Source organism: Macaca mulatta, chromosome 1 (assembly GCF_049350105.2).
Source record: "Macaca mulatta isolate MMU2019108-1 chromosome 1, T2T-MMU8v2.0, whole genome shotgun sequence".
NCBI lineage: Eukaryota > Metazoa > Chordata > Mammalia > Primates > Cercopithecidae > Macaca > Macaca mulatta.
Genome location: NC_133406.1, coordinates 237,967,903 through 237,994,758, shown reverse-complemented (window position 1 = coordinate 237,994,758; position 26,856 = coordinate 237,967,903). Strand labels below are relative to the sequence as shown.

Sequence of the window (26,856 nt, the reverse complement as noted above, 5' to 3'; positions counted from 1 at the left end):
TCTAGTTCTGGTGGCCAAAGTAAAAGACACTTGGAGCCTTTCCTGTCAGCTACTGACCCTTGAACACAACACTGCCCCTGAGTTTTGCAGAAGTGCATGGATCCGAGGGAGCTGCAGCCAGGGGAGAACCCTTCGGGCCTGGGGGTGATGGGGGGGCTGTTATTTACTTTCCCATGTGAAAGGGTGGTCTCTCCTCTCTTTCCGAGATTCCAGTTACATATACGAGATTTTTTTGATATTGTCCGCAGGCCACCCAAACTCTGTTCATTTTTCTTCTGTTCTTCGTATCAAGTAATCTCTATTTTGTCTTCCAGTTCACTGACTCTTCTGCTGTCTCTAATATTTTCATTTCAATTATTGCACTTTTCAACTCTAGATTTGCCATACACTTTTTTTTTTTTTTTTTTTTTTTTTTTAAGACAGGATCTTGCTCCATCACCCAGGCTGGAGTGCAGTGGTGTAAACACGGCTCACTGTAACCTTGACCTCAGGCTCAGCCTCCTGTGTAGTTGGGACTACAGGCATGCACCACCGTACCCACCTAACTTTTGGATTTTTTTGTACAGTTGGAGTCTCACTTTGTCACTCAGGGTGGTCTTGAACTCCTGGGCCCAAGTGATCCTCCCTCCTCAGCCTCCCAAAGTGCTAGCACTCCTGTTTATAAGGAACCACGCCCAGCCTGGTTCCTTTATATTATTTCCATTTATCTATGAAGATTCCACATCAGTTCAGTCATTAGGCACATTTTCCTGAAGTCAGTTTTGAGGGATTTCTTTTTCTCCTGACTGTAGCTCACATTTTATTTTCCTGTCTCTTTGCGTGAATAGTAGTTTCTTCCCACACACCAGGCATGATGGACACTTTGTGGAGACTCTGAATTCAGTTATATTCCTCTGAAGAGGGCTGAGTTTTGTTTTAGTAGCAGTGAAATTGACTGGGTTTAAACTCCAAATTCTATTGCTTTTTGGCAGACACCGCTGAAGTCTTCATTTAGCTTTTGCAGCTTCCAGTGCCTGCTCTTTCAGCCCACCTAGCCTTTCCCCTGTATGTGCACTTCAGTGGACTGAAGATTTAAGTAGATTTAATACACAGATTTGGGGCTGCACCCACTCCGTGGCTCCCTCCTTTTCGGGATTCTTTATCTAACTTTCCATCCATTTTTCTCAGCCCTGAACTGTCTGTGCTACCTCAAGCCAGGAGAACTTCAGTGTCTGCTGAACAATGACTCATAGATTGAGGAGCCCTCTTGGGCGAAGAGCTGCAGGGTGCACATCTCACCTCACACAACACCATTGTTCAGGAGTCAACTGCTGGTTTCTGCCTGCACTGGGTTACTTATCCATGCCTTCAAATAGTCACTTTTAATATTTTATCCGGCTTTTATAATCATTATCTCTGGGACATGTAGGCAAGCTATTCCATAGTGACTTGAAGCCAGATCTTCCATTGTTAGATAGACAATTTTTGACTGGCTGAGGGGAATGTAAATGCTATCACATTATTGTTTTAATTTCTATTTTCCTGATGACTAGTGAGGTTCACTTATTAAATTTTTTCCCCAATCTGGTGGGTGGAAAATGGTTTCTCATTGTTTTAATTTTGCATTTGTCTCATTACTATGATGCTGAATATTATTCACATGTTTTATTAGCCATCTGTGTTTCCTCTTTTGGGGAATGCTTTTGCCAAGACTTGTATTGAATTTTTTTTTCTTATTGATATGTAGGAGTTCTTCAAATACTCTGCATACTAATTGATTTGCTCATTGTATATTTTGCAAGCATTTTTCTCTTTTTGTGGATCGTCCTTTTATTTTCTATAGTTATGGGCAAAATAGAGGTTTTAAATTTTAGTTTAATCAGATGTATTAAAATTTTCTTTATTGATTCCCTGTTTTGTATCTTAAGAAGCCCACCTGTACATAGAAATCTCAATGACATTCTCAGATATTTTCTTTCAGAAACTGTAAAATGCAGCACTTTCCACCTGGAATTCACTTTTTTGCAAGGTGAGAGGTAGGAAATCAGTACTGTCCATTGAATAATGCTCCTTTTTTTCCCTTATAAATTTGCAACACTCCTCTGTAACCCGTTAAGTTTTAGATAGATGTGGGTCTGCTTCTGAGCTCTCTAATTCATTTTATTGGTCTTTCTATCTATCCCTGATATATAGATATATATAGAAGTCAATAAACTTCTATGTTGATTCGTATAGCTTCGTATTAACTGGTAGAGCAAATCCTCTTACTGCCACATCTTCTTTCTCCATCTTCTGCTTCTCCTTCTCCTCTTCTCCCCTGTCCCACATCCCCACTCCCCTACCTCTCCCTTCCCCTCCTCATCCTCCTTTTTCTTCTGTGGACAGTGAATATCTCTCCATTTATATAGATATTTTTTCTTTTCTGATACAGCATCTTGCTGTTGCCCAGGCTGGCATGCAGTGATGTGATTATAGCTCACTGCAACCTTCATCTCCCAAGCTTAAGAGATCCTCCCACATCAGTCTCCTAAGTAGCTGGGATCACAGGTATGCACCACGTGTCCAGATAATTTTTTTGTATTTTTAAAAGTTTTTAGAGACCAGGTCCCACTATGTTGCCCAGGCTGGTCTCAGACTTCTGAGCTCAAGGGATCCTCCAGTTTCAGCCTCCAAAAGTGCTGGGATTACAGACATGAGTCACTGAGGCATGGCTATAGGTATTCTTTATTATCTTTTAATAAAGTTTTATACTTTTTCCATAAAGTCATATGACTCTTAGAACTTAATCATTTTATGTCCCTGTGGTAAATGGTATATTTTAAAATCACAGAGCATCTATTTGTTGCTGGTGTTTATAAATATAAATAATGTTTTGCATATTTTGTTAAATTTTGCTACTATGTCTAATACCTTTTTGTTGCTTCTTTTGGAATTTCTATATACATAGCTAATCATATTGCCTGCAATAATGATAACTTTGTGACTTCCTTTCTGGTCTTACATGTTCTGTCTTGTTTTCTTACCTTATTGCATTGGCTAGGATCTCTAGCACAATGATGAGTAACTGGGAGAGTGCACAGCCTCTTTGTAATTGATTTTAAATGGAAGGCTTCTCAATTGTCACCATTGAGTATGATATTTATGGTAGGTTTTGAGTAGATATTATCTTTTTTCAATTAAGTAAGTTTTCTTCTGTTTCTTGATTGTTAAAATTCTGGGAATGTTAAATATTATAAAAGACTTTTTCTGAATCTACTGCAATGATAATATGTTCTTCTTTATTCCATTAATTAATGTAGAATTAATGTAGTACATTATATAATTCTGGAAACATAAAATTTTAAGTTCTATATTATAATGTTTGACCAAATTTTGCCTAAAACATGCATCAAAACTGATGTTTTGACCTAGTCAGCAGTTATTTCAGCTAACTCTTGCTGCATAACCATCCATTGTAAAACTTAGTGGCTTATAACAACAACCAAGCCTGGGCAACATAGTGAGACCCCATCTATACAAAAAATAAAAAAAAAAAATTAGCCAGTTGTGGTGGTATGTACCTATAGTCCCAGCTACTTGGGAGGCTGAGGCAGGAGGATCACTTGAGCCTGGGAGATTGAGTGCAGTGAGCCATGATCGCACCACTGCACTCCAGCCTGCGAGACAGAGCAAGACCCTGTCTCAAAAAGGAAAATCCAACCATTTATATTTGCCCATAATTATTCCTCAGTTTGGGCTGGGCTAAGATGGACAGTTCTTCGGTTGGTCTTACCAGGAGTTGCTCAGGTGGCTGCAGCCATCCAGTGGCTTTACTGGACAAGAGAATCTAAGGTGGCCTCACTCATGTGTCCAGGCCTTTGGTGATGGATGTCAGCTGAGCCTGTGAGTCTGTGTGTTCTCTCACTGATCATGATTCCAGCTTCCTTACCCTGGGAGCATTACAAGGTGGAAGCTGTGGGACCTCTGAGGCTTGTGCTCCAGAAGCACAAGCCATCACTTCTACCATATTCTATCGGTCCCAGCAAGGCACAAGGCCATGCCAGATTCTGTATGGGGAACAGACTCCGTCTCTTGCTGGGAGGAACGCAGGAATCATGGCTATGCTTTGTCACCTTTCCCAGCAGCTCTTAATGAAGAACCTTGAACAAGTCGGAAGTGGTCGTCCCGGTCCTTTTGGAAGACAAGCACGTAGGAAATCATGGTACCTGGATGCTTACTTAGCAGCTACCTTGAGTGGAAGTGGTATTTATTCTGTATCTCATCCTCATACATTGTGTGCCCCTGTGTATCTACTTACTAAAGAGGGAAAAGAAAGTTCCCAGATGGGCCGGGCGCGGTGGCTCAAGCCTGTAATCCCAGCACTTTGGGAGGCCGAGACGGGCGGATCACGAGTTCAGGAGATCGAGACCATCCTGGCTAACACGGTGAAACCCCGTCTCTACTAAAATACAAAAAAAATTAGCCGGGCGAGGTGGCGGGCGCCTGTACTCCCAGCTACTCGGGAGGCTGAGGCAGGAGAATGGCATGAACCCGGGAGGCGGGGCTTGCAGTGAGCTGAGATCCGGCCACTGCACTCCAGCCTGGGCAACAGAGCTAGACTCCGTCTCAAAAAAAAAAAAAAAAAAAAAAAAAAAAAAGAAAGTTCCCAGATGATAGAAGGCTTTTGCTACGGTTTGAATGTCCCCTCCAAAACTCATGCTGAAACTTAACTGCCATTGTAATGGTATTGACAGGTCAGACCTTTGAAGATGATTAGGCCAGGAGGGCTCTGTCCTTCTGGGTGGGATTAATGCACGTTCAGTGCCTTTCACCTCTTTGTTCTTCTGTCTTCTGCTAAGTGAGGATGCAGCATTCAAGGCACCATCTTGGAATCTGAATCCCCAAGCCTGTTGGGACTTGGTCTTGGACTTCCAGCCTCCAGAACTGGAGCTCATTCACTTCTACTCATTATGGATCACCCAGCCCGTGGCATTCTGTCACAGAGGTACAAATGGAGTGACTGATTTGTGCAACGTTTCCAAGGACTTTGGAAAGTAACCTACAGATGGAAGGCCATTTGTTGCAGGAAACCACATTTGTAAAAAGTCTGTTATAGGAAAATTCATTTCTTCTCTTCTCATCGTAAACCATGCTTGTGCTGGTGGTGGCAATATGGGGAGTCCCTTGACCTAAGTGACTTGGGTCTAATGGATGCACAGTTCTTAGTGCAGGTGTTCCCCGTACATTCCAGAGCCACAGCAGACACAGACGAGCTTCTGGTGGCCTTCCTGGAGGAGCTGGGTCTTCCCTCACGTTCCCCAAGGCTGAAACCCTTGGGGGGTTCTGGATTTCTGCAGGGAACTTTAGTGTGACCCCCACCCCCACCCTCAATTCGTGCCCTTGCATGATCTTTAAAGTGGAAGACCCCTCCCTCCTGGGGCCCCCTTGCTGTGGGCACGGCCCCCACCCACCAGCCCCTGAGTGCCTATGCTCTGGGCACCCGGGGTCCCCTCCTTCCTCAGAAGCTCAGGATTTGGTGTGACTTTGTTGATCATTTTCTGGTAATGCTCAACATTACCAGAAATATAACATTACTAGAAATGTGGGGGCTGGATCTTGGCGTATCCGTGCTAGCATATTTCCAGAAACAAATTTTCCCTCTCACTTTGCAGCTCTCTCTAACCGGTTCCTGCCCCACCCTCTCGTTGGGGTCACCAGGAACCTTGGCACCACGCGCCCAACGCACGCTCCTTGTCCTCTCCCTGTGGACATCGCAGCCGCTCTCAGTGCTGTCCACCTATCTTTATCTTGCAAACACCCTCCTCTTCTGGCCCTGATTTGTCACCCCGTGGGCTCCGAATTTTCTTCCTTCTTCCTGTCCTTCTGGGCTGCTCCTCCCCGGAAGCACAGTATGGAGGGCGGTTAGGAGCACCCCAGGGGCCAAGTCCCAGCCGCCTGCACTCTGTGTGCGCTTGGCAGCCCCGTGTCACGTGAGGATGGTGGTTGCTCTGCAGATTCCATGATTATGCATATCAAACCCATCAAATGGGGCCCACCCACTAGCTCTTCAGTAAATGGCAGCTAATACTGCCATCCTCACCTCCAGATGTCTGCTGGCCTGGGATGGGGGCTGGAGGGGTGGGGCACGAGGAAGGGGCAGGGACCTGCAGTGCCCTGTGACACACTCATGCCCAGGAGGTCCTGTCTGCTCCAGAACGTCTCATGGCCCCACTCCCTGCCTCTGTCAGGAGCCTTGACTTTCAATCCCTTATTTGTGCTGACTCTAAATCCCCCTTTCAAACTAGGCTCCTCTCACCTCAGGGCTCACCTGTCCGGCTGCCTAATGATATGAGGCTTGATGGGCTCAAAGGACTGTGTGTAAAGCACTAACTATTTTAAGGGTTTGCTACGCATGTTCACTGAATCCAAACAGCAGCCTTTGGGGTGGGGACGCAGCCTCGTCTCTGAGGCGCTCGGGGGTCCGAGGGTGGTGGGTGCTGGCAGGAGGCTGGGCTGTGGCCCCGGGTGCTCCTCCAGAAGGGAGAGGCAGTGAAGGGACCAGGCAGGAGCAGTGTCTCAAACTGGGAGTGTCTAAACCTCTGATCCCTTTTCCCATCTGCGCTTCCCTCCGCGGTTCAGTTGTTCGAGACAAACTCCCAGAAAACGTTCCTGACCCTCCTCCTCTGTGCCTGTCTCTCCACCGTTAAATCCATCCAGTCTCGTCACTTCCAACTCGCAGACACATGGTTCCTCTGCAACTCTTTCTCCCTGATCTGAATCCCATCATCTCCCTCCTGAACCATTGTCTCAGTCTCCCAGCCTCTCAGCCGCCCAGCCTCCAAGCCTCCCAGCCTCTCAGCCTCCGAGCCTCCCAGCCTCCCAGCCTCCCAGCCTCTCAGCCGCCCAGCCTCCCAGCCTCCCAGCCTCTCAGCCTCCCAGCCTCTCAGCCTCCCAGCCTCCCAGCCTCCCAGCCTCTCAGCCTCCCAGCCTCCCAGCCTCTCAGCCTCCGAGGCTCCCAGCCTCCCAGCCTCCCAGCCTCTCAGCCTCCCAGCCTCCCAGCCTCTCAGCCTCCCAGCCTCTCAGCCTCCCAGCCTCCCAGCCTCCCAGCCTCCCAGCCTCTCAGCCGCCCAGCCTCTCAGCCGCCCAGCCTCCCAGCCTCCCAGCCTCTCAGCCTCCCAGCCTCCCAGCCTCCAAGCCTCACAGCCTCTCAGCCTCCCAGCCTCCCAGCCTCTCAGCCTCCCAGACTCCCAGCCTCCAAGCCTCACAGCCTCTCAGCCTCCCAGACTCCCAGACTCCCAGCCTCCCAGCAGGTCCTGTCCTTACCCTGGCTCCTCTGGCACATTCTGCACACAGCAGCCAGAGGAAAGTTTGAAAATGCAGATCAGAGGCCGGGCGAGGTGGCTCACGCCTATAATCCCAGCACTTGGGAAGCTGAGGCAGGTGGATCACCTGAGGTTAGGAGTTTGAGACCAGCCTGGCCAACCTGGTGAAACCCAATCTCTACTAAAAATACAAAAATTAGCCAGGCATTGGTGGTGGGTGCCTATAATCCCAGCTACTCGGGAGGCTGAAGCAGGAGAATCTCTTGAACCCAAGAGGTGGAGGTTGCAGTGAGCCGAGATCTCCCCACTGCACTCCAGCCTGGGCAATAAGAATGAAACTCCTTCTCACCAAAAAAAAAAAAAAAAAAAAAAAAAAAAAAATGCAGCTCACAGCCCCTCACTCCATAGCTCAGCCTCACAGACTGAAGGTAACATCCACGGGCCTTGGGAGGCCAGCAGGATCTAGCCCCACAGCTGCCGTCTGCAGTCCCCATCCCTTTTCCCCTTCCTTCCGACAGTCGCCCTGGCCCCCTCAGTGGCAGGGGCAGCCCAAGCTCTTGCTCCCGTGAGGACTTGGCACTTTGCTTCTGCTGCCTGGAACCCTCAGTCTCAGCCTAAATGACCCCTCTCCTGAGAAGCTTTCCCTGATCACCGGCTGGAGCAGGACCTTGCATGTCCCATTTCTTAAAGCGTGCAGTTTGCTTGTGTCTTTGGGGGCTCCAAAGGGGCAGGGCCTGACTTTCTTGTCACTGAGGGCCCCCAGCTCCATCACAGCTTCACCCCATCACGGCAGGACATAACTATGTGGGGAGGGAGTGGCGGGGGCAGCTTTCACCCTGGCTCTGCAGGGGCCATGCCGTCCTCCTACCTTGGGGTCTGCTGCCGGTGGGACGGGCTTCGAGGGCCCGGCTGCATGCTGCCAGGCAGTCCTCATACCTGCCGCTGTGGAGCAGAGCTTCAGGTGACAGGGTGTCACTCCGGGTGCACTTGGGGTCTAGAGCCGCCAGGAGTCGCTGGCCACCGGAGTCCCACTGGCCGGCACTGTGCCCAACCTCCAGGTGCCCCGAGAGGTAGTCCTGAAGAGCACTGAGCAGCAGGGGGAGGTAGGGCTGCTGGTGGGTGCGAATGAAAGCTACTGTCCGGTCGGCACTGGAGGCAAAGGCCTGGAGATAGGCGGCCACACCATCCGCTGCCTGCGCCCCGGACAGGACCCAGGCCAGGGCACGGGTCAGCTGCAGCTCCAGGATTTGCTGCGTGTGAGAGTCCAGCAGGGTGCTGCAGCGCTGTGCCACTTCCTCATGGCACCCGCGGGCCAGCAGACGTGCCAGCAGGTGCAGGACAGCAGAGGGGTGGTCCGGGCAGAGGGCGCCGAGGAAGGCAGAGGCCAGTGACCCTGTCAGGGAGACCACTGCCATGCCGTCCCAGTGGATGGCGGGGATCTGGCTGTCCCCGCGGCACCAGGACTCCAGGGTGGCCACCACCGCCGCCCCCCGAGCCTGGGTCAGGGCAGTCCGCACGCTCTGCAGAGCTGAGGGGGCGTGGCAGCTGAATGCAGCCAGGTAGAAGGCGGTGGCCAGGGGCGGCTCCCCCAGTGCCAGGTGCTGCTCCCCCTCCCGGCAGAGGCAGGCCACAAGCTCCTGGGCTGACATCATGGCCGGGATCCCGACGGGCCCATGTCCTGTCCTCAGAGTACCTGGGGGTGGGGGAGCGTGGTGAGTGCACAGAGGGCGGCCAGTTCACCTGCCCTGTGGCCACCTGTGCCCAGCCTCGAGCCACCTCCACTCCTTCCCAATGACCCCAGGGTCAGTGAACCTCACTGGGTGAAAACTGGGGGGATCCTGGACTGGTGGGGTGGGGCCTACCAGGTGTCCCAGGCTGACTTCCAGCCCACTGTTCCCCTCTGGGGCCTCAGCTTCCTCCTCTGCAGAATGGGACAGTGGCCCCACCCAGCTCCGTTCCCTCTAAGAACACCTGACCCCTGAGTGCCCACGTTGGGTTACGGAAGCCTGAGGGGTGAGGGCCCAGCGATAGGACGCCCAGACCCACCCTCTGCCTCTCCCAACCCTGAGCCCCTCAGGAAGGCACACCCCCCCCATCAGTCCAGGCAGCTCTCTCAGTGCGACCCAGGACCACACCCCTGCCCACCTTCTCACACCTGGGCCATTCGAGGTGGGGGCCGAGTGCACCTGCCAGGCCCTTGGGTCAGGGGAGCCACCCTAGCCCATGGGTGGGGGGTTCAGTTCTGAGGTTGAAGTTCTAGGGACAGCCCCTGGTACTCCCCTCTTCCCGTTCCCCAAGCTACTTGACCTGAGGAACTAGCTCTGCACAGCCCTTTCTTCCCTCATCAAGCAGGCAGCCCACAGCATCCCTCTCAGACACACACAGACACTCACACTCGCCTGCAGCTTGGAGGCTGAACCGGCTGTGCCCGGGGGACCCAGATTCCCTCGTGGGTGGTGGGGGACGGAGGGATGTGGCTGGCTGGAGGGCCCAGGCCTGGGAGGGGCTCCTGCGACTGCCCCGTGTGGGTTGGGGAAGGCACAGCCCACGGTTTCCCGGGAGAGCGTCAACACCCTCGGGTCTCCTGGCTGTCCTGCAGCGCCCCACTGTGGCCAGAGGCAACCAGGCTGAGGTCCCACCCGCCCTGCCCCAGCCAGGCTCCAATGGGCTGTCTCAGAGCAGAGAACCCTGAGGTCATGGGGGTGTTGGGGGAGAGGGGGCCTGTGGGATGGAGAACCCACACCCAGGACCAGCCTCTGCCCTGCCTGCCCTGCCAGGGTGCCCCCGGCCTCCTCTCCACACAGATGAGGAGGGCGCTTCCTGGAGGCAGGTGGGGCCGCCTGCCCACCAAGTGCACTCAGGCTTTGGGTTTGTCCCCCAGAGCTCTGCCTGGGCTGCTGCGCGGGCCCCTCACCACCCAGCTTGACTTCTCTTCTTGCAGGTCCCTGTCACCCGGTCCTGGGGCCCCTCCCCACAGGCTGTTCCCTGTGTCGGCTGGGACTGGGGCCTTTCGTGCACTGCCAGCCCGTTTCCCTCGGCCTTCCTCCCTCTGGGAGGCCTAGGCAGCCCTGTCCTGCCTGCGCCTGCTGAGCCAGCTGTGCCCTAGGGAGGGCAGGGCACATGAGCCGAGGGCACCCCCTCCCCCGTCACCGGGTTGAGGCCCAGAGGCAGCTGCAGGAGCCATGACCTGAGCCTGCTGCACCCTGATTGTCGCTGAGGAAGGGGTGGCAGCTTCAGGACTGTTTTAGGAAACGTCACCCCCAGCCCATGGCCACCTTCAGCCTGTGGCTACCTTAAGCCCATGGCCACCTTCAGCCTGTGGCTACCTTAAGCCCATGGCCACCTGCAGCCCGTGGCCACCCTCAGCTCATGGCCACCCTCAGCCCGTGGCTACCCTAAGCCCATGGCCACCCTTAGCCCGTGGCCACCCTCAGCTCATGGCCACCCTCAGCCCGTGGTTACCCTAAGCCCATGGCCACCCTTAGCCCATGGCCACCCTCAGCCTGTGGCTACCCTCAGCCTATGCCGCAGGAGCAGAAAGACTGAGTGGGGTGGCTGGAGGCAGGCTCAGGTCCCTGAGGCTGAGACCTCAGCACAGGCAGCAGCCCTGGAGGGCAGGCATGGGTAGGGGGAATGGGGGTGGTGCGTCCCTGAGAGAGCTCCCTCCCGATTCAGGATGCCAAGGTGCCTGGACACCAGGCCTATGCTGGCTCCTCTGTGGGGCTCAGGAAAGCAGGGTTGGGGGTGCCCTTTGGGGGTGGGGACCTTGGGAGTGGGGGTGGCATCCATGATCCCCTCGATGGCTGGGGCTCCTGGGATGTGCCCGCCGGCCCATTGGGGAGGGTGTGGAGCCCCTGCAGTGTGGGCAGAGCCATCAGGGTCAGTCTGAGGGTGCAGGGCAGGGGCTCAGCAGGGCCAGGGCTGCCTGGCCTCGTTCTTCAGCTGCATAACATTCACCAGGGCCCAAGGCCTGTGCAGGTAACGCAGTGGGGGCAGTTTATTAAGAGATTTCCCATGACTCGGTGTTGATTACTTTCATTTTAATTGCCCTAATTAGGCGAGAGCTGTAATGGAGTGGGGCTGTCACCAGGGCTGTGGAAGAGCCTGGGGCACAGAGGTGGCAGGTCTGTGCGACAGTTGCCATCACAGCAGCGCCGATAGGCCCCCTGCGTCTCCGCCCTGTGCACGGTGCCCTGCCCGGAGCCCACAAGCACCGGCCAGATGAGCCTGGCAGTCTCGGAGGGTCCCGAGCTACGATCACAGCCCCTGCCTGAGAGCAGCCCACCTGGATGCAGGTAACCCCAGGGCCTCCTCCATGTCACCTCTCACTCTGCACTCTCGTTTCTGATTCTGCCTCAGACAAAAGCGGGCGGCTGGGCTGGACCGGGAGGCTAAGGCCGGTGCCTGGCAGCTTCAGGGTCTCGTGTTTGGGTTTGTGTTGCTTTAGTTTGTGAGTCAAAAGGATTTCCAGCATTTCCAACTCGAGGCTAGTGGGGGGCGGGGGACACTGATCATTCGCCCTCTGCACACTTTCCCGTTCAAGACCATTAGCAGACTGACCGCGTAGGGAGCTGGCTCATCCGACGCTTCGGGGAAAACAGGGTTTGAGGGTGATGGAAACATTCGGCCCTGACTGGACCCACAACAACCGCTTGTCCTTACAGACCCCTGCGAAGGGCCCAGGAGCTGCTTCTGACGCCCTGGGAGCCACTCCTCCTGCTCTGAGCCTGCTTGGCTGCCCCCGTTTACGTGGTCAGACCTGGCTGGGTGGAGGGAGGGGCAGGACTCCGCGTCAGCCCCCAGCAAGGACCCCTTCACTGCCCACACTCAGACTTGTAGAAATGAACGGGCCTGGCTCCCACGCCGGGGCCAAGCAGGAGCACATGGTTCCCACCAGAGATGCCCTCAGGAGGGCCTGCAGCTGGCAGGACCCATCCCAGTCACAGCGAAGGCCTGGGATAAAGACGCCATCCTCTGGGAAGAGCTCTGAGCCCTGTCACCAGAATGTTCTTGAAGCCGGCAGTGAAAGCAGTTGACTTGGTAGGAACTGGGGACGGCCTCGAGGCTGACCTCATGTACTCGTGGCTCACAGGGTCGTGCATGGGGCTGCCGTGGCAGGCATGGCTGCAGGCGGGGCTCGCTCTGCCCTTTCTGCAGGTGGCACAGAGCAGCGAGGTGTCTGCCCCTGGACCAGGCTCTCCAGCCTGTCTGGAGCTCCTTCTCTGCTCCCCCAGAGTGGGCCTGGGTGTGCCTATTGGGCAAGGGAGTCTTTAGGAACCCTTCCCAGGGCCTCCTCAGAGTCTCCTCGAGAGGGACGGGTAGGAGGAATCCAGGGCACGTATTGTCTTTATACAAACAGGTGAGCTTCATTCACCCTAGTCCAGAGCAGGAACCCCCTGCCCTCCAGACACTTGAGTGCCCTCAAAGGTCAGGCACGCAACTGGGAGTCGGGGCCTGGCTGTGAACTGCTGCTGCCAAGCACCTGCCTGCAGGCCCTGCCAAGGCCCCACCAGCACCAGCAGCCCCAAGGCTGTTTCTCCCCAGCTGGGAGGGAGGTCTGCACCCTCCTGCCACTGGGGGCTGCCAGCGTGCCACAATCTGGGGCCCTTGGTGACCTTGGGGTGGTGGGGCATGTCCTTGTCCTCCTACCATCACAGCACAAAGGGAGGGAACCCCACAGCCTAGGCCTGGGGCCCAGCCCTGCACTGCCCCCCTGCAGGTTCCCCAGGGCCACAGCCTCCCCACCTTCCTGCCCCTCCTCCCAGGCAGGTGCTCACCTGGGGAAGCAGATTACTTTGGGCTAAGCCAACCCCAGTTAGAGAGGGGAGGCCTTAGCAACAGCTCGAAGCTGTGCCCCAAACCTCAAAAAGGGTGCCCCTGGGCTCTCTCAGGGGTGCTTCCCCGCCCTCCTGATCTGGGAGCAGGTGCAGCTCTGGCCATTTCTCTGGCCTCGGTGTCCACGCCACCCAAGGCGCCTCCATCCCATGTGCCCCAGAGTGCCCTCCCAGGGTATGTGACCCCTCAAAACCCCAGATGCCAAACCTTAGGACACTCCCCCAAGACTTGGAGCATCTCAGCTCAGGGGAGCCCCTTGGGCCCGGGGCTTACCTGGGGTATCGTCCAGGAGACCTGGGCAGCTTCACAGGACCAGGGTGGGGCCAGAGGGCCCGGTCATCACCAGATGAAATTTTCGCCTCTTGACCCTGAGCCACACAGGCAGGACCTGCAGGTGGACAGCCAGGCGGAGAAGCGCACAGCCCTCCCTGGTGGAGCCTGGGGTGGGGGAGGCCTCTCCAATCCACGCCCTCCCTCCCCGAGTTAAACTACTCGCAGGCCTGGCAGCCGGCAAGCGAGGCAGAGCCCACCCCCGCCCCTGAGCTCCTCTTGTTCCCCGGGCTCCTGTTCCATCCTTGATCAATAATGCAGTGGGGGGAGGAGCCCCCACCCCTCCTGGCCCCGACCCGCCAGCTGCTCCCGCTGTGCTGTGATCTCAGTTGCAGGGGTGGTTTCTGAGGGCCATTTTGCATTCTGGGGGCTACTGTGGGTAAGGCCGAGGGTCAGATGCCTGTTTCGGGAGGAGCAGGTTTGCCATATTCACATCCTGGCACAGTGGAGGCTTGGGGGTTCCCTTGGACCCACAGTTCAGTTGTGGACTTCTCATTGCCTTTGGGGGACGCTGGGGGAGGAGGCTCTCGGGGGCTAGCACTCTGGGTGGGGAGGAGCTTTGCCCAGCCCTGTGTGGCCGGTTTTTGAGGCCTCCAGGGGACACTCAACCCCGCAGCGTCCTGCCTGGCCTGCAGGGAATCTGACCACCCAGCCCCGGGGGACGGGGCCAGGGCAAGGAAGGGGTCACAGTCCCAGTGGCTCCTCCAAGACCTCGTCTGTGCTCACACCCACACCTGGCCCATTTGTAGGTCCCCAGCTTCCCTGTCAAGGCATGTCCTGGGCGTGATGGCTTCTTATCTCCCACTGCTGTGAGGCTGCACACCCGAGGCTGCCCACCGTGGTCCTGTCCGCTCCCACCCTCGGGATCTGCACCATCATCTCCCAGTGCCTGGCCACTCAGCCCAGCCACGATGTCCCCTTCCGGGGCTGGACCCCACCCTGTTCCCCACAGCCTGTTCTTGCCCCAGGGCCTTTGCACTGCCGGCTGCTGCCCCCACAGCCGTCAGGTCTGGGCTCAATCCTTCCTTCAACAGACCTTGGCCGACTTCCCCATCTCACGCAGCCCCACCCCTGCTCCTCCCTGCCCCCACCCCTTCACCACCCGACACTGACACGAGCTCCTGTTTGCATTGGTGGCGTTCCCGCCTTGGTGTGTAGGTGAGGTCAGGGTGGGGCTCCCGCCCCCCAGCAGGTGCCTGGCAGGTAGAAGAGAAGCAAAGGAAGGAGTGAGGGAAGGAAAGAGGGAGGGAGGACGTGCGGAGATGTTTTCTCCGACCTCTGTGTTACACTGGGCAGGGGAGAGCCCGGCTTCCCTGGGAGTAGGTCAGCCACGAGCCACAGGTCTCCCCGGACTCAGCTGGGCAGGGCAGGGTTCTGCTCCTGTCGAACCGAGAAGATTGAGAAGCTCCTAGACCCGGTGCTGCTCCACGTCCCCCTTTGTCTTTTCCTTTTCCTGAAACTTCCCAACCAACCGGCACTGGGGAGAGATTGATGAACGCGGTGCGGGGACTGGGAGCCGGGTTGTGTACACAGCCTGTATCGGTTTGAACTAACGAAGTTTATTAACCAGGCAACCCAGAATCATTAATCACGCAGAAAAATAACACAGCGAAATGACTTTTCAAAATGCCATTGGTATAATTATCATCTTGCCCGTTACACTAAATGCTGCCATTTATATCTGTGATACTTAAGTATGCAAACAGTAATTAACGTGGTAATGAACCGGGGGCCCCAGAGCCTCCCCTCCCTGAGCTAATTTGCATGTTAATTATCATTAGCGACCGGGGAAACAAGTTATAAACAGCCTAATTAACAGCCAGATCATTTTTACAAGAGATCGCGTGTACTTTGACACGTGAACCGGTGTGAGATTAATGAAGTCAGGCGAGGCCACCTCTCCCGCGGGGTGGGGGTGGGGTGGGGTGGCCTCAGTGCGGTGGCCTCGGTGGTCTCTGGGATGCCCATCAGCAGGGTGCTGTGAGCAGGTGACGGTTGATGACCTCGGGCTGGCCCCTGAATGGCAGGTGCTTGGGCTGGGTGAGACCAGGAAACGGGGGGCCCTGGTAAAGGGAATTTATCCTGACCCTTGGTGAGGAAGACTTTATTCAAGACTGTTGTGTAGGAGAGAGAGACAGGGTTCGACCCCGGATGCCAGGACTAGGGGGGGTTCACAGCCCAGGAGCAGGGTAGGGGCTTGGTGGATGGGAGATTACAAAGCGGGGACACCAGGGCAGAGGGATTCTTGCAAACCCACTTCATCGGTTCTTGCTCAAGGCAGAGTGATCCCATATCCAGGGCGGGGATAGGCTTGAAACTGCCTTAGCCGGTGACAGCTGGACCCCGCAGGCTAAAGCAGGGCCCAGGTGAGGCTGAGCTGAGAAGAGAGCTCAGCAGCCTGTCCGGACTTTCCCATCCCAAAGTCCAGGTCCTCTGCTTTTGTGCCTAGCCCCTCTCCTGGACCCTGAGCCTCTCAGCCAACCTGGGGCTTTGCTCCTCCCAAGAGACGCCATTTAATCAACCAGACATATGTGCCCCACCCTCCCCCACCTGCAGAACAGCCTTATGGGGTTGAGACCCACCACCCTGTTTCAGCAAGCAGGAAGCCCAGGCACAGAGAGGTGGGAACCTGCCCCAGGCCTGCAGCCCTAGCTGGTGAGTCCCAGGCCCTGACGCCGCAGCCTCGCTGCTGCCCCTGGACACGCCGGGCAGTTCCTGCTCCAGGGCCTTTGTGTCCCAAAGAGCCCTGGCATCCATCCTGACTGCCCCATTCAGCCTCCATCCCGTCCTCCTTTCCCTGGTATTTTTGCTCAGGTTCTTGCCTAGCGTCGGCGTTTTCCCGTCTGTCTCCCTGACGAGAGTGCCGGCTCACGGGGGGCAGGACACGTCCCGTCGACCCCCCGCTCCCCAGTGCCTAGATCAGCCCGACGTGCAGCAGGCTCCCCAGCACTGTGGAGTGGGGGCACGTCTGGCCGTGAATCACTCCAGAGCAGGGGCTGAAGATGTTTTTTGGAAAGGGTTCCGATTGCAAAGTTTACATTCCACTCAACCATGGCAGCACAAAAGCAGCCGTGGACAGCATGCAGACACACGGGCCAGCCCTGCGCCCGCAGCATCCGACGTTGGCATCCTAAAAACAGACACCTGGCCGGCTACTTGCCGCCTCAGACACCCACCATGCTCCATTTCAGACCCTCTGGGCCTCCCTGGCCTTCTCTCCGTTTGATGTGGGCTCTGGGTGATTTCGGTCAGGTACCACCCAACACAGTAGGGCTGTCTCTTGCCTCCTGCCTGGGTTCCTGAGGACGCAGCCACACAGCCATGCCCAGAGCCTGCAGGACAGTCAGCGCCCGGGGGAGGCCGGGGGAGCAGGGAGTGTGAGCACCTCTCCTTTTCTGCTGCACGAAAGGCGGCCCTGGGCACAGGTTGCTGCGTGGGTTCCCCCGGGCCAGGTACAGGGGACACCTGGGGACTTGTCTTCCTTGGGACCACCTCCTACGGCTTCCCTCTCCTGTCGGTCACCACTGCTCTGGGGATTGTTCTTCCTGTTAGGATAACGGCCCCAAGGCCCCCTGCCCCCTGCATTAGGCTGTGCTTTCTGGGGAGCCCAGGTCAAGGTGGTCTTGGAAAGCAGAACTTTAGGGTGGGATTTTGGAGCTGGGTCACTAACTGGCCTGAGGGCCACAGGGCCCTGGTGTTGGTGGGAAGAAGGGGCGGTGAGGACCCTGCCAAGCAGCCTCACGGTGCCCTGGCCTCGCTGGGCTGACAGGGCTGCGGTGATGGGAGAAGCCCGGTGGTGACACACGGAGGAAGGTCTGGGGCTGTGGAGGAGCTGGGGCTGCCGGCCTCGCAGGTGTGATTGGGGTGGGCAGGGCTGCCGAGGACCTGGCTCCACGGCTCTGTGCAGGTGGCAGCTGGCGCCGCGTGTAGCCACCCACACAGGAAAGACGAGCTTGGCGGCGGAGGCCGTGTCCATGTCATCGTGAGAACTGCAGCTCTTCCCTCAGTTCCCTGTGCCCATTTATTGAGGTGGGGGGGGCTGATCCTCCTTGGAAAGGACCTGGCAGTGTCCCCAGGCGTGGGACATATGTCTCGCAGCAGAGTTGGTGGTGGACACAGGGCGGTGCCCCGCCCTCCCTGCACTAGAACCAGCAGCAGCACACAGTCCCCAGCTCGGCCGCTGACCACGTCCTGCTCGGGTCTCCCGGGCTGGCCCTGGTCCGCTCAGCCTGTCCTTGGGTGCCTGTGGCCGGCTGCTTGTGCCTTCCCATCCTGGTGCAACCCGGGGAGTGACTGTGCAGCCCCAGCTGAGAGGCCACCATCCCTGCCCTTGGGTCTCCCGTGGGGAGGCAGAAACATGCCTGATGGCTCAGGGGGCAGCAAGCACCAGCAACCAGCACAGGCCACTCCTGGCACGGAGGGAGGCGGCCTTGTTAAGGGTGAGGACACAAACCCAGAGTAGGGAGGGGACGATGGGGCAAAGCCACCTGCCCTGCGCCTCAAGGGACCTGCGGCCTTGGCCTGGGAACTGCCACATGGGAAGGGAGTGTGGGCCTGGCCCAAGGTTCTGCCGGCAGGTGGGGTGGGGCGGTTCTCGCCCTCTTGGGCCTAGGGCCTCACCCGGGGAGGCCTCGAGTGGTGCAGGTGCCCGGCCCCATGGCAAGCGAGTCCGATTCCTTAGATCCGGCCCAGATCTGCCTGAACGAGAGCCTCCTGGGAGTCTGGGGCAGCATGTGGAGGATTCACTCTGAGAAGCGCGTGGACTCCCTGGGGAGGCCGTGGCCCCAGCTGAGCATATGGCCTGGGTTCCGCCACCCTCACCTCCCACTGCTCCTTGGTCACAGTGGGCCCGGCAGGCCACAGCGCAGCATACGGGACGTACTGCCTGCTTCCTGGCACCAGCCTCTGCCTGGTCAGTTTCCTTTTCTAGAACCTTCTTCCTGGTTCCCTGGACTCTGCTTAGACACTTGGTCCTCCCAGGACCTCCTGAGCCCTCCTGAACCCTGGACCTTGCTCCATGTGCCCCTGGGTCTGGCAGCCTGCAGCCCCTGCCCTCCCCTCCCTGTGCCCATGTTGTCCCAGGCCTGAGACTGGCTGGGTGGCCGCATGTGCTCCTGGACTAAATGCTGCTAACGTAACTTCATCAGCGCCCTCGAGGAGAGGACCATGTGTCCAGCCCCTGCTGTGCACACGACTGGGGGTTGTCGGTTCCCTGAGCTCAGCTGAACTCCCTCCTGCCAGCTGCAGGGACTTGCTAGCCGTCTCCACCGCCCCCTGACTGGGGAGCTGTCCTCCTGGGGATGCCACACTCCTCTCCGTCTGTCTCGGTGCCCCTGCCAGCTCGGCCGGCCTTCCTGTGGTGAGGACAGCAGCAGGACCAGGACCCCCAAAGCTCTCTCAGCCTGGGATGAGCAGCAGGTATTATTAGGTGTGAACCTCAAAGCCACCCAGTGCCACCCTCCCCAGCGCCAGGTTCACCCTCTCCCTGTGCCCCTGTGCAGGGCCTGGGAACCTGCCCCTCGTTCCCTCACACCAGGGACTGCTGGGGGCTGGGTGGGGTCTGCACAATTCCTGGAGGTGCGTTGTGGTGGGAGACCTTGGGGGAGACGGCGGCTTCACAGCAGTGTGTTTAGGACCGGGCACATTTGCTGACCACTTCCTTGGTGTTGGGCCCTGGACTCAGCACTGCACAGGCCCTTTCTGTTCCTCCCAGAAACCCCGTGGTGCAGGACTGGACATGGGGGCCTGGATCACGCTCTGGGAGGAGGCAGAGCGAGCCTCTCCCTGTGAGGAAATCATGGGGACTCAAGGATGCTGTCCAGATGTCTGGACCCTCAGCTCCCTCTTTCCTCCCACTCTTGGGATACCCTGGGACCCAGGTCAGGATACCAGGCCGCCACCTCTGGGCAGCCACCTCCAGGCAGCCCTCCCGGACTGCCCAGGCCCTAGCTCTAAATCTGCAGCACTTCGGTCTTCTTCTCTCTGTTGAACATTTTGCCCTTCTCCTACTGTGAGGCAGAGAGACCCCTGTCCTGTGAGGATGTGGCCTCGAATGGACCAGTGGGCCATGAATTCCTCGGGGCCAAGAGCTGCATTCTCCCTGCCTTCCCTGGCACCCAGCCCAGTGGGCCCTGCTGGGCAGAATGACCTGGTTTGTTGGTTCCAGGCAGGTAGGGTAGGGGTGGGCCCCAGGGGTCACAGGCCAGCAGGGGAACAGCCACGGGGGCAGTTCTGGCTCAGCGTTGCTGGCCCTCCCAGGGGATTAAGGTCCTTGTCACAGGGCCCTCCAGGCCAGCCCCAGCAGCTGGCACAGGATCGGCTCTAGCTCTAAGGCCCGTGTCTGAGCCCGGGAAGAGAGAGGAGGAGCCCCTGAGAGCGGCCCAGGGGATCCCCAGGGGCTGAAGCCGTAGTGGGGTGTGAGGTGTGTGGAGGGCTGTCCACAAAGGGGGCTGCATGGCGGCATTTTCAGGCTCCGGCTAAAATAGGAGCTGAGCTTGGCTGTGTGGCTGCTGAAGACAGCCCGGCTGGCAGTGCCTTGGGGACAGCGAGGAGTGGGGGCTGCAGTCTCCTGCAATTGCCTTGTGGGCCTGGGGGCTTGACTGTGGCTCCCCGGCCCTGGGGAAGCTGTCGTCCCTGGGGAGGGTGGGCCCCTTTTGCTGTGCCTGAATGACCTTCTGATCTGACGCGTGTGCAGGCGCCTGCCTCTGCAGCTTTTATTGTTGATGACCATGTTATCTTCCTAATGATTAGATGTGGGGAGGCCTCAGGGGAAGTTCTCGGTGGTAGACAGGAAAACTCCCTTCTTGGCTGTCAGGAGAGAACCCCAGGGTATAAAGTTCTAGGAAGCGAAGTGAGAAAAATACTTTAGGTTTCAGTTGAAAAAAGAAAAGCCGATGTTTAAAAATTATTTTAAAATAGTTTAAAGATATTTAAAAATAATGGCCAGGCATGGTGGCTCACACCTGTAATCTCAGCACTTTGGGAGGCCAAGGTAGGAGGACAGCTTGAGGTCAGAAGGTGGAGACCAGCCTGGGCAACATAGGGAGACTCCATCTCTACAAAGAAAAGAAAATCCACCTGTCACCCCCAGCCTTGGTGCCCATGTGTGCCCAGGATGTGCGGATAGCAAGTATCTGCCAGTTGCTGCTGCTGTGACAAACATCTCCACTTCTCAGCAGTTCCCAGCTGCTCACGGGGCGGCTGCTGCCTGTGGCTCTGCTGGCTCAGCTCAGCTCAGCTGATTTGGCCCCACTGGCCTTTGCATTCCAGGCCCCAGGCTGCAGGAGAATCTGTCTAGACCATGATAGGTTCATATGGAGGTGTGGGAAGCAGCATCATGGCTCCCCCAAAATGTCCACACCCTAGTCCATGGGAGCTGTGGACGTGTGACCTCCTGTGGCTCAAGGGGCTTTGCAGGTATGATTAGAGATATTGAGATGGAGAGGGCCCTGGCACCTGGATACTCACAAGGGGTGGCAGGAGGATTGGAGCCCAAGAGCAGAGTGACTGTGAGGGTGGAGGCTGGGCTCAGCTGGGCTGCCACTGAGACAGTGGAGGAAGGGGCTGTGATTCAGGGATGCCACAGCCTCCGGAAGCTGAGGAGGTGAGAAACGGAGACAGTGGAGGAAGGGGCCGTGATTCAGGGATGCCATAACCTCCGAAAGCTGAAGAAGTGAGAAACGGATTCTTCTGTGGAGCCTGGAGGTGGAAGGCAGCCCTGCTCACACCTTGATTGTAGCCCAGTGGGACCCACTGGAGGCTTCTGACCTCCAGAACAGTAGTAAATTTCTGCTGTTTTTGTTGCATCTTTGATAGGAAACTACCAGAAGGGAGAAGGAGCAAGAGGGGTTCGGCTGACCCCTGCAAGTGCATTTTCTGTGGAGCTGATGGGGCCGCACCTCATCTGTGTCCACATTCCATGAGTCATGATGCATCACAGTGGCACCAGGAACACATCCTCCTCCAGGGAGGTGACAGGGGAACCAGTGATGGTGGGAAAGTGAAACCGCCTGCCCCAATACTGGGTCACAAATGTCTGCTTCACTGATGCACACAAAACACCCAATCCATGAAAGCCTCAGCCAGTCATGGCATCAAGCATGGCACCCGGCATCTGGTGATGACCATTGTGGCTCACGTGGCTCCTTTCAACCTGGAGAACTGTGCACTAAGAAGACGAGTGACCGGTCCTGCTGGGCCCCACACAGCACGGAGCCGGGGACAGGCTTGCCTCAGTAAACGCGCCCACCTAGAAGGGGAATCAGGGGACCCACAGCAGTCACTGGTCCCTGGGGATTCTGAAACACCCCTGGGACTGGCTGCAATGTCACCCGTGCTGGGGTAGGAATGCTGGTTCTTCACCCTGGGAGGAGCTCCAGACACTGGGCTGTCCTTCCCTTCCTGTGTCCTCCTGGGCTGCTTCTGCAGAGCCTTGAGGAACACCGCTGAGGGGCTTAACTGGCTCCCTGCTCATGGGAAGCTGGGACCGAGGGCTGCATCTCACCTTGAATGGGCATCGTCTGTGTTAAGCTGGGCCGGATGCCCTCTGGTCAGTATGATTTTCTGGAAATCTTTTTAGAATTAAGATATTCGATTCCATCCATATCCATGTTCCAAAGCCACAGTTCTTTCCAGACCTATTTCTCTCTTTGACTTCATCACAGGTGTCTAGGAGGAGCTGCCCTAACCCCACTTCAGGGGCCTTACAGAGGACACAGAGCCCTGACCCTGATTTGGCCTCTGTCTCAGGCTGTGTCTTACGTGGGACATCTTGCTGCTATCCCTGAGAATGAATTGCCTCTTTTGACCCTACAGTCCCAGCATATCTGTGCACCTTCCCCACTTTCATCCCACCTTGTAAGCAGACCAGTGATTCTCAAAGGCCCCCTTCTTGCAGAGCCTCCTGTTCAAGGCAGCTAAAGGAAGCCAGTGCATCCTGCCTGGAGCCTGTCTCAGAAACTGCACAGCCACAGGTCATCAGGCGCAGAGTCTGCCTTCCCGATTCCCCTGGGCAGCTGTTGCCTGAACTTCGTGGCAACTTGGTAGTGCTTCTAGCCTCCTGCAGGTTTTCTTGCCACTGAAGCCAGTGGCACAAGGCTGCTGCTGATACTGTGGCTGACCCCTGCTTCTGGTTGTGGTGTGGTTTTTCCTGTACCAGTCAGCTTTTGCTGCAGTAACAAATGGGCCCAGTGTCTTGGTGGCTTACAACAGTTCACTCCTTGGTCTTCTTCCATGGGGACTGCTGATAGCAAGGGCAGGTGCAAGAAGGGCAGAGCCAAGCCACAGGAGGCCTGTGACAGCATGCTCACTCCCATACCATCTACTGAAGCAAGGGAGGGGGCCAAGTGGGGTCAGCGGAGGAAAACTCTGCCCACAGGGAGGCTTGGCAAGGTGGGAGAGGAAACAGACCACGGTGAGCAAATAACACACCCTTCATCAGGGCTTGGGAAACCAGCTCTGCCATGCGACATGTTTGGGGAAACACAGGGTCAAATACAACGAAATGTGTTTCCCCACAGCAAGACTTCTCAGAGCCTTTAATTGGTTAATGTGTTGTGATGTCCCTGAATAGGACTCTAACACACAACCTCGACCAAATGTCTTTACTCAGGAGGCACTCCCCTGCCCCAGAGAACCCCCACACATGTTACAGGGCCAGGTGGCGAGGTGCTGTTCTCACATCCAGGTGGGGAGGTGTGCGATTTTTGGAATTGTATGCTTAGTGACTAACAGGATTATACCTACATATTTTGGAGAGCTGTGTGTAGCATGATTTCAAGCAGAGAGAGACAGGCAGAATTCAACTGGAAGCCACCTGATCACCCAAGGGAGTTGTCCTACCCTACGAGGGCAGAGGAAAAGAATCCAAGTTCAGTGGAGTTCAGTCGGAGTTACAGGGGGACTGAAGGATGTGGCGGGCAGCATGCTAGTGTCTGCAACGCCAGCTGAGAAGCCATTTTTATGTTTTAAGAGGAGCAACAAAAGTACCTCTGCCAGCTTTTGCTGCAGTAAGAAACAAGCCTGGTGATATGGTCTGGCTCTGTGTCCCCACCCAAATCTCATCTTAAACTGTGATCTGAATTGCGATCCCCACATGTTGGGGGAGGAAGCTTGTGGGAGGGGATTAGATCATGGGGGCAGTTCCTCCATGCTGTTCTCACGATAGTGAGTGAGTTCTCACAAGATCTGATGGTTTTATAAGGGGCCTTTCCCCCACTTTGCTCGGCACTTCTCCTTCCTGCCGCCATGTGAAGAAGGACGTGTTTGCTTCCCCTTCGGCCATGACTGTAAGTTTCCTGAGGTCTCCCCAGCCATGTGGAACTATGAGTCAATTAAACTTCTTTCCGTCATAAATTACCCAGTCTCAGGTATTTCTTCCTAGCAGTGTGAGAATGAACTAATATACCCTGTATCTTGGTGGCTTACGATGACTGTTTATGGATTACATTCTCTGAGGACCTGTGGCTGACTGCAGCCTGCTGGACTCTGCTGGGTTCATCTAGTCTTGATTCAAATCTGTTTGGTGCCAGGGAATGAGGCCAGCCCCGTTGAGGGTGACAGACTTCCCTGGGGCACTGGGAGATGACTGGATTGAAACCCACAGCCTTGGACTGTGAGACCAACCCTGTTTAGTTCTGGAGCCATTTCACAGTGGTTTTGAAAAGCCTTACTGTGTGGATCGTGAGAAAGGCAGCTTGGACCCAAGTCATCATCTGACTGGTGAGCCACCACCTCTCTCCGTTGGAGAATAGGCGCCAGCACGGAACTGGCACAGGGAGGCCAAACAATCATGTTCAGATCTTGTGGATAAACTTAGAAATAATGTCTTTCTATTTGGTATTTTAGCACTTGCCATGTTTAAGAGAATGTGGTATATTACATAATCCAATAGGTTGGCCTTTTGATTCTAAGACTTGTAATAGAGGAATTGACTCAGATTTGTAATTTTAAGTTCAATGGTATAGAATGACTTTACTAAGTTTGTAAATAGTTTTGGAATTTTAAGATAATTTAAAGATTATTTTACGTGTATCAATTTAATTCACTAAAATTCCAAGAGGCATTTAATAAGTATCTGAGAAGGTTTGTTTATGAGATGATGGAAGTACTTAAAAAATTGAACTGTATTCAATTTAAATTTAAATCCTTCTAAAATGTTTTAAGGAATTTAGCTATTCCCCCGTTAAAAATGATTGCAATTTAATTTAATTTAATTAATTTTTTAGATTTTTTGAGATAGGCTCTTACTCTGTTGCATTTGAGAATGCAAAGTGGTGCAATCTCGTCTCCCTGCAATCTGCCTCCTCAGCTCAAGTGATCCTCCCACCTCAGCCTCCTAAGTAGCTGTGACCACAGGCACACACTACCACACCTGGCTAATTCTTGTCTTTTTTGGGGAGATGGGGTTTCACCATGTTGCCTAGGCTGATCTCAAACTCCTGGGTTTTTAACTTTTTAAGACCCCTGTGGGGTGGCAGCTGGGGCTTGGGGACAGGGAGCAGGAGGGCCAGGCTGGGCAAGGATCTCGGCAGAAGGAAGCAGGCATCTCCACCTGGGGCCAGGTTGCTCCCTGGCCTGAAGGGTGAGACTAGCCTTTCCGTGGCCCTCCCATTTGGAGCTGCAGCCTCTGCCCAGAGGTCATCTGGGAACGCACCTAATCACGCAACTCAGTTCCTGTAGTCCTGGCGGCGGCCTCAGCACAGCCAGCACCCCATGCTGGGCAGGAGGACGAGGACCCCAGGGTCTGGATCAGGCAGTGCCAACCTGGGATTTGTTCGCATTTTTGAGTGTTGCCCAGGCTTTGGCACTGGTGGCTATAGCCACCATGGTTCTGTTCTTCTGCTGTTTATTCTCATGATATTGAAAAAGCATATTATTTTTAAAGTATTCAAATCTCATTTAAAAATCAAATAAACTAAACATTTGCTACGTTTGAGATGTAAAAGTTCTTAAGTATATTACAACATCAAGCAAAAATATATGTTTACAAAACTATAGACATCAAACATTTACTGTTATTTTAAAAGACAGTTTTAGCAGATAAATGAATTAAAGCAAAGTATGTTATAAAAAATTAAACATCATGTAATAAAAGAAAAGCTGGAGAGGCTGGATGTGGTGGCTCACACCTGTAATCTCAGCACTGTGGGAGGTCGAGGCGGGCAGGTTGCTTGAGCCCAGGAGCTCAAGACCAGCCTGGCCAATATGGAGAAACCTTGTCTCTACAAAAAACACAAAAATTATTCGGGAGTGGTGGCATGCACCTGTGGTCCCAGCTAATCAGGAGGCTAACACGGAGGATTGCTTGAGCCTGAGAGGAGGTCAAGGTCAAATTATTCGGGAGAGGTGGCTTGCACCTGTAGTCCCAGCTAATCAGGAGGCTAATATGGAGGACTGCTTGAGCCCAAGAGGAGGTCAAGGCTGCAGTGAGCCATGATAATGCCCCTGCATGCCAGTCTGGGTGGTAGATGTGGGTCAGTGATCGCTGCTTAACAAATCACCCCAGCAGTCAGTGGCTTGGAATAATCCACATCAATCACTGTTCTTGTGGTTCTGGTCAGCAGAGGATGGGGTAGGGTGACCCTGCAGGTCCAGGCTGGCTCTCTCCATGGTCGAGGGCTGGGCTGGCTGTGGGCTGAGGCACCTCAATTCTCCTCTGCGTGGCCTCTCATCCTCTAACAACTAGCTTGAGCTTGTCCTCACGGCAGAAGCAGGTTTTTTTGGGGTGAGGAAGAGATGGACTGAGGAAGCCCCAGGGCTGCTGTGAACTTGTCTGCTGCCGCATCCACATATCCCAGTGGTCAGCCTGGACTCGAAGCAGCTGAGGTCAGCCTGCATCTCCTGCGGGAAAAGTAGCCATCCCAGCATCCCAGCTTGCCAATGATGCCATGACGGGAAGGATGGAGACCCAGCCACTTCACGGTGCCACTGCTCTTTGGACTCTGAGACATTCTTTGAACCCTTTTCCTGTTTGCCCTGAGAATACTCACCAGCAGTGCCTGCGGCTGCAGCGTTTACTGAGATAGCTTTGCCAAAAAATATCTCGCTTTTATTATTATTTTCCCATTGCTCTGGAATATCGACTTTGGAAACAAAAGCCATCATTCTATTTCTGTTATTCTGTTTTTAGTCGTGGCATTTCCATTTAACAAAATGCAGTAATTTTCGATCACTGCAGAAAGCCATGCCATTCCCGTGTGTGATGGTGACATTGTTCTCAAACGCTTGTTGGCCGAAGATTGGTTTGATGAATCCGATTTTTCTGAAATAGACAATTCTGATAATCAGACGATTCGGATGTCAGTTCTGTTTAGAAATAACTCCAAGAACAGTTTTTATATTTTATTTCCACATTGAAAATCAGTCAGATTTGTTTCAGCCTCAAAGAGCGTGTTTACGTAAAATTAAATGA

General features: G+C 55.1%; 1 protein-coding gene across 1 annotated transcript in view; it reads right to left on the bottom strand.

Annotated features, from left to right (window-relative positions):
- The window catches only part of TTC34 (tetratricopeptide repeat domain 34), a 39,310-nt gene extending 29,460 nt beyond the window's left edge, over positions 1-9,850 (bottom strand). Inside the window, exons 1-2 of the mRNA XM_015136837.3 lie at positions 9,674-9,850; positions 8,149-8,973 (exon numbers count right to left, since the gene is read on the bottom strand). Of these exons, the coding sequence (XP_014992323.3) occupies positions 8,149-8,932 (784 nt within the window). The 5' untranslated portion in view covers positions 8,933-8,973; positions 9,674-9,850. The remainder of the gene's footprint in view (positions 1-8,148; positions 8,974-9,673) is intronic.
- Positions 9,851-26,856: the final 17,006 nt, after the last annotated feature.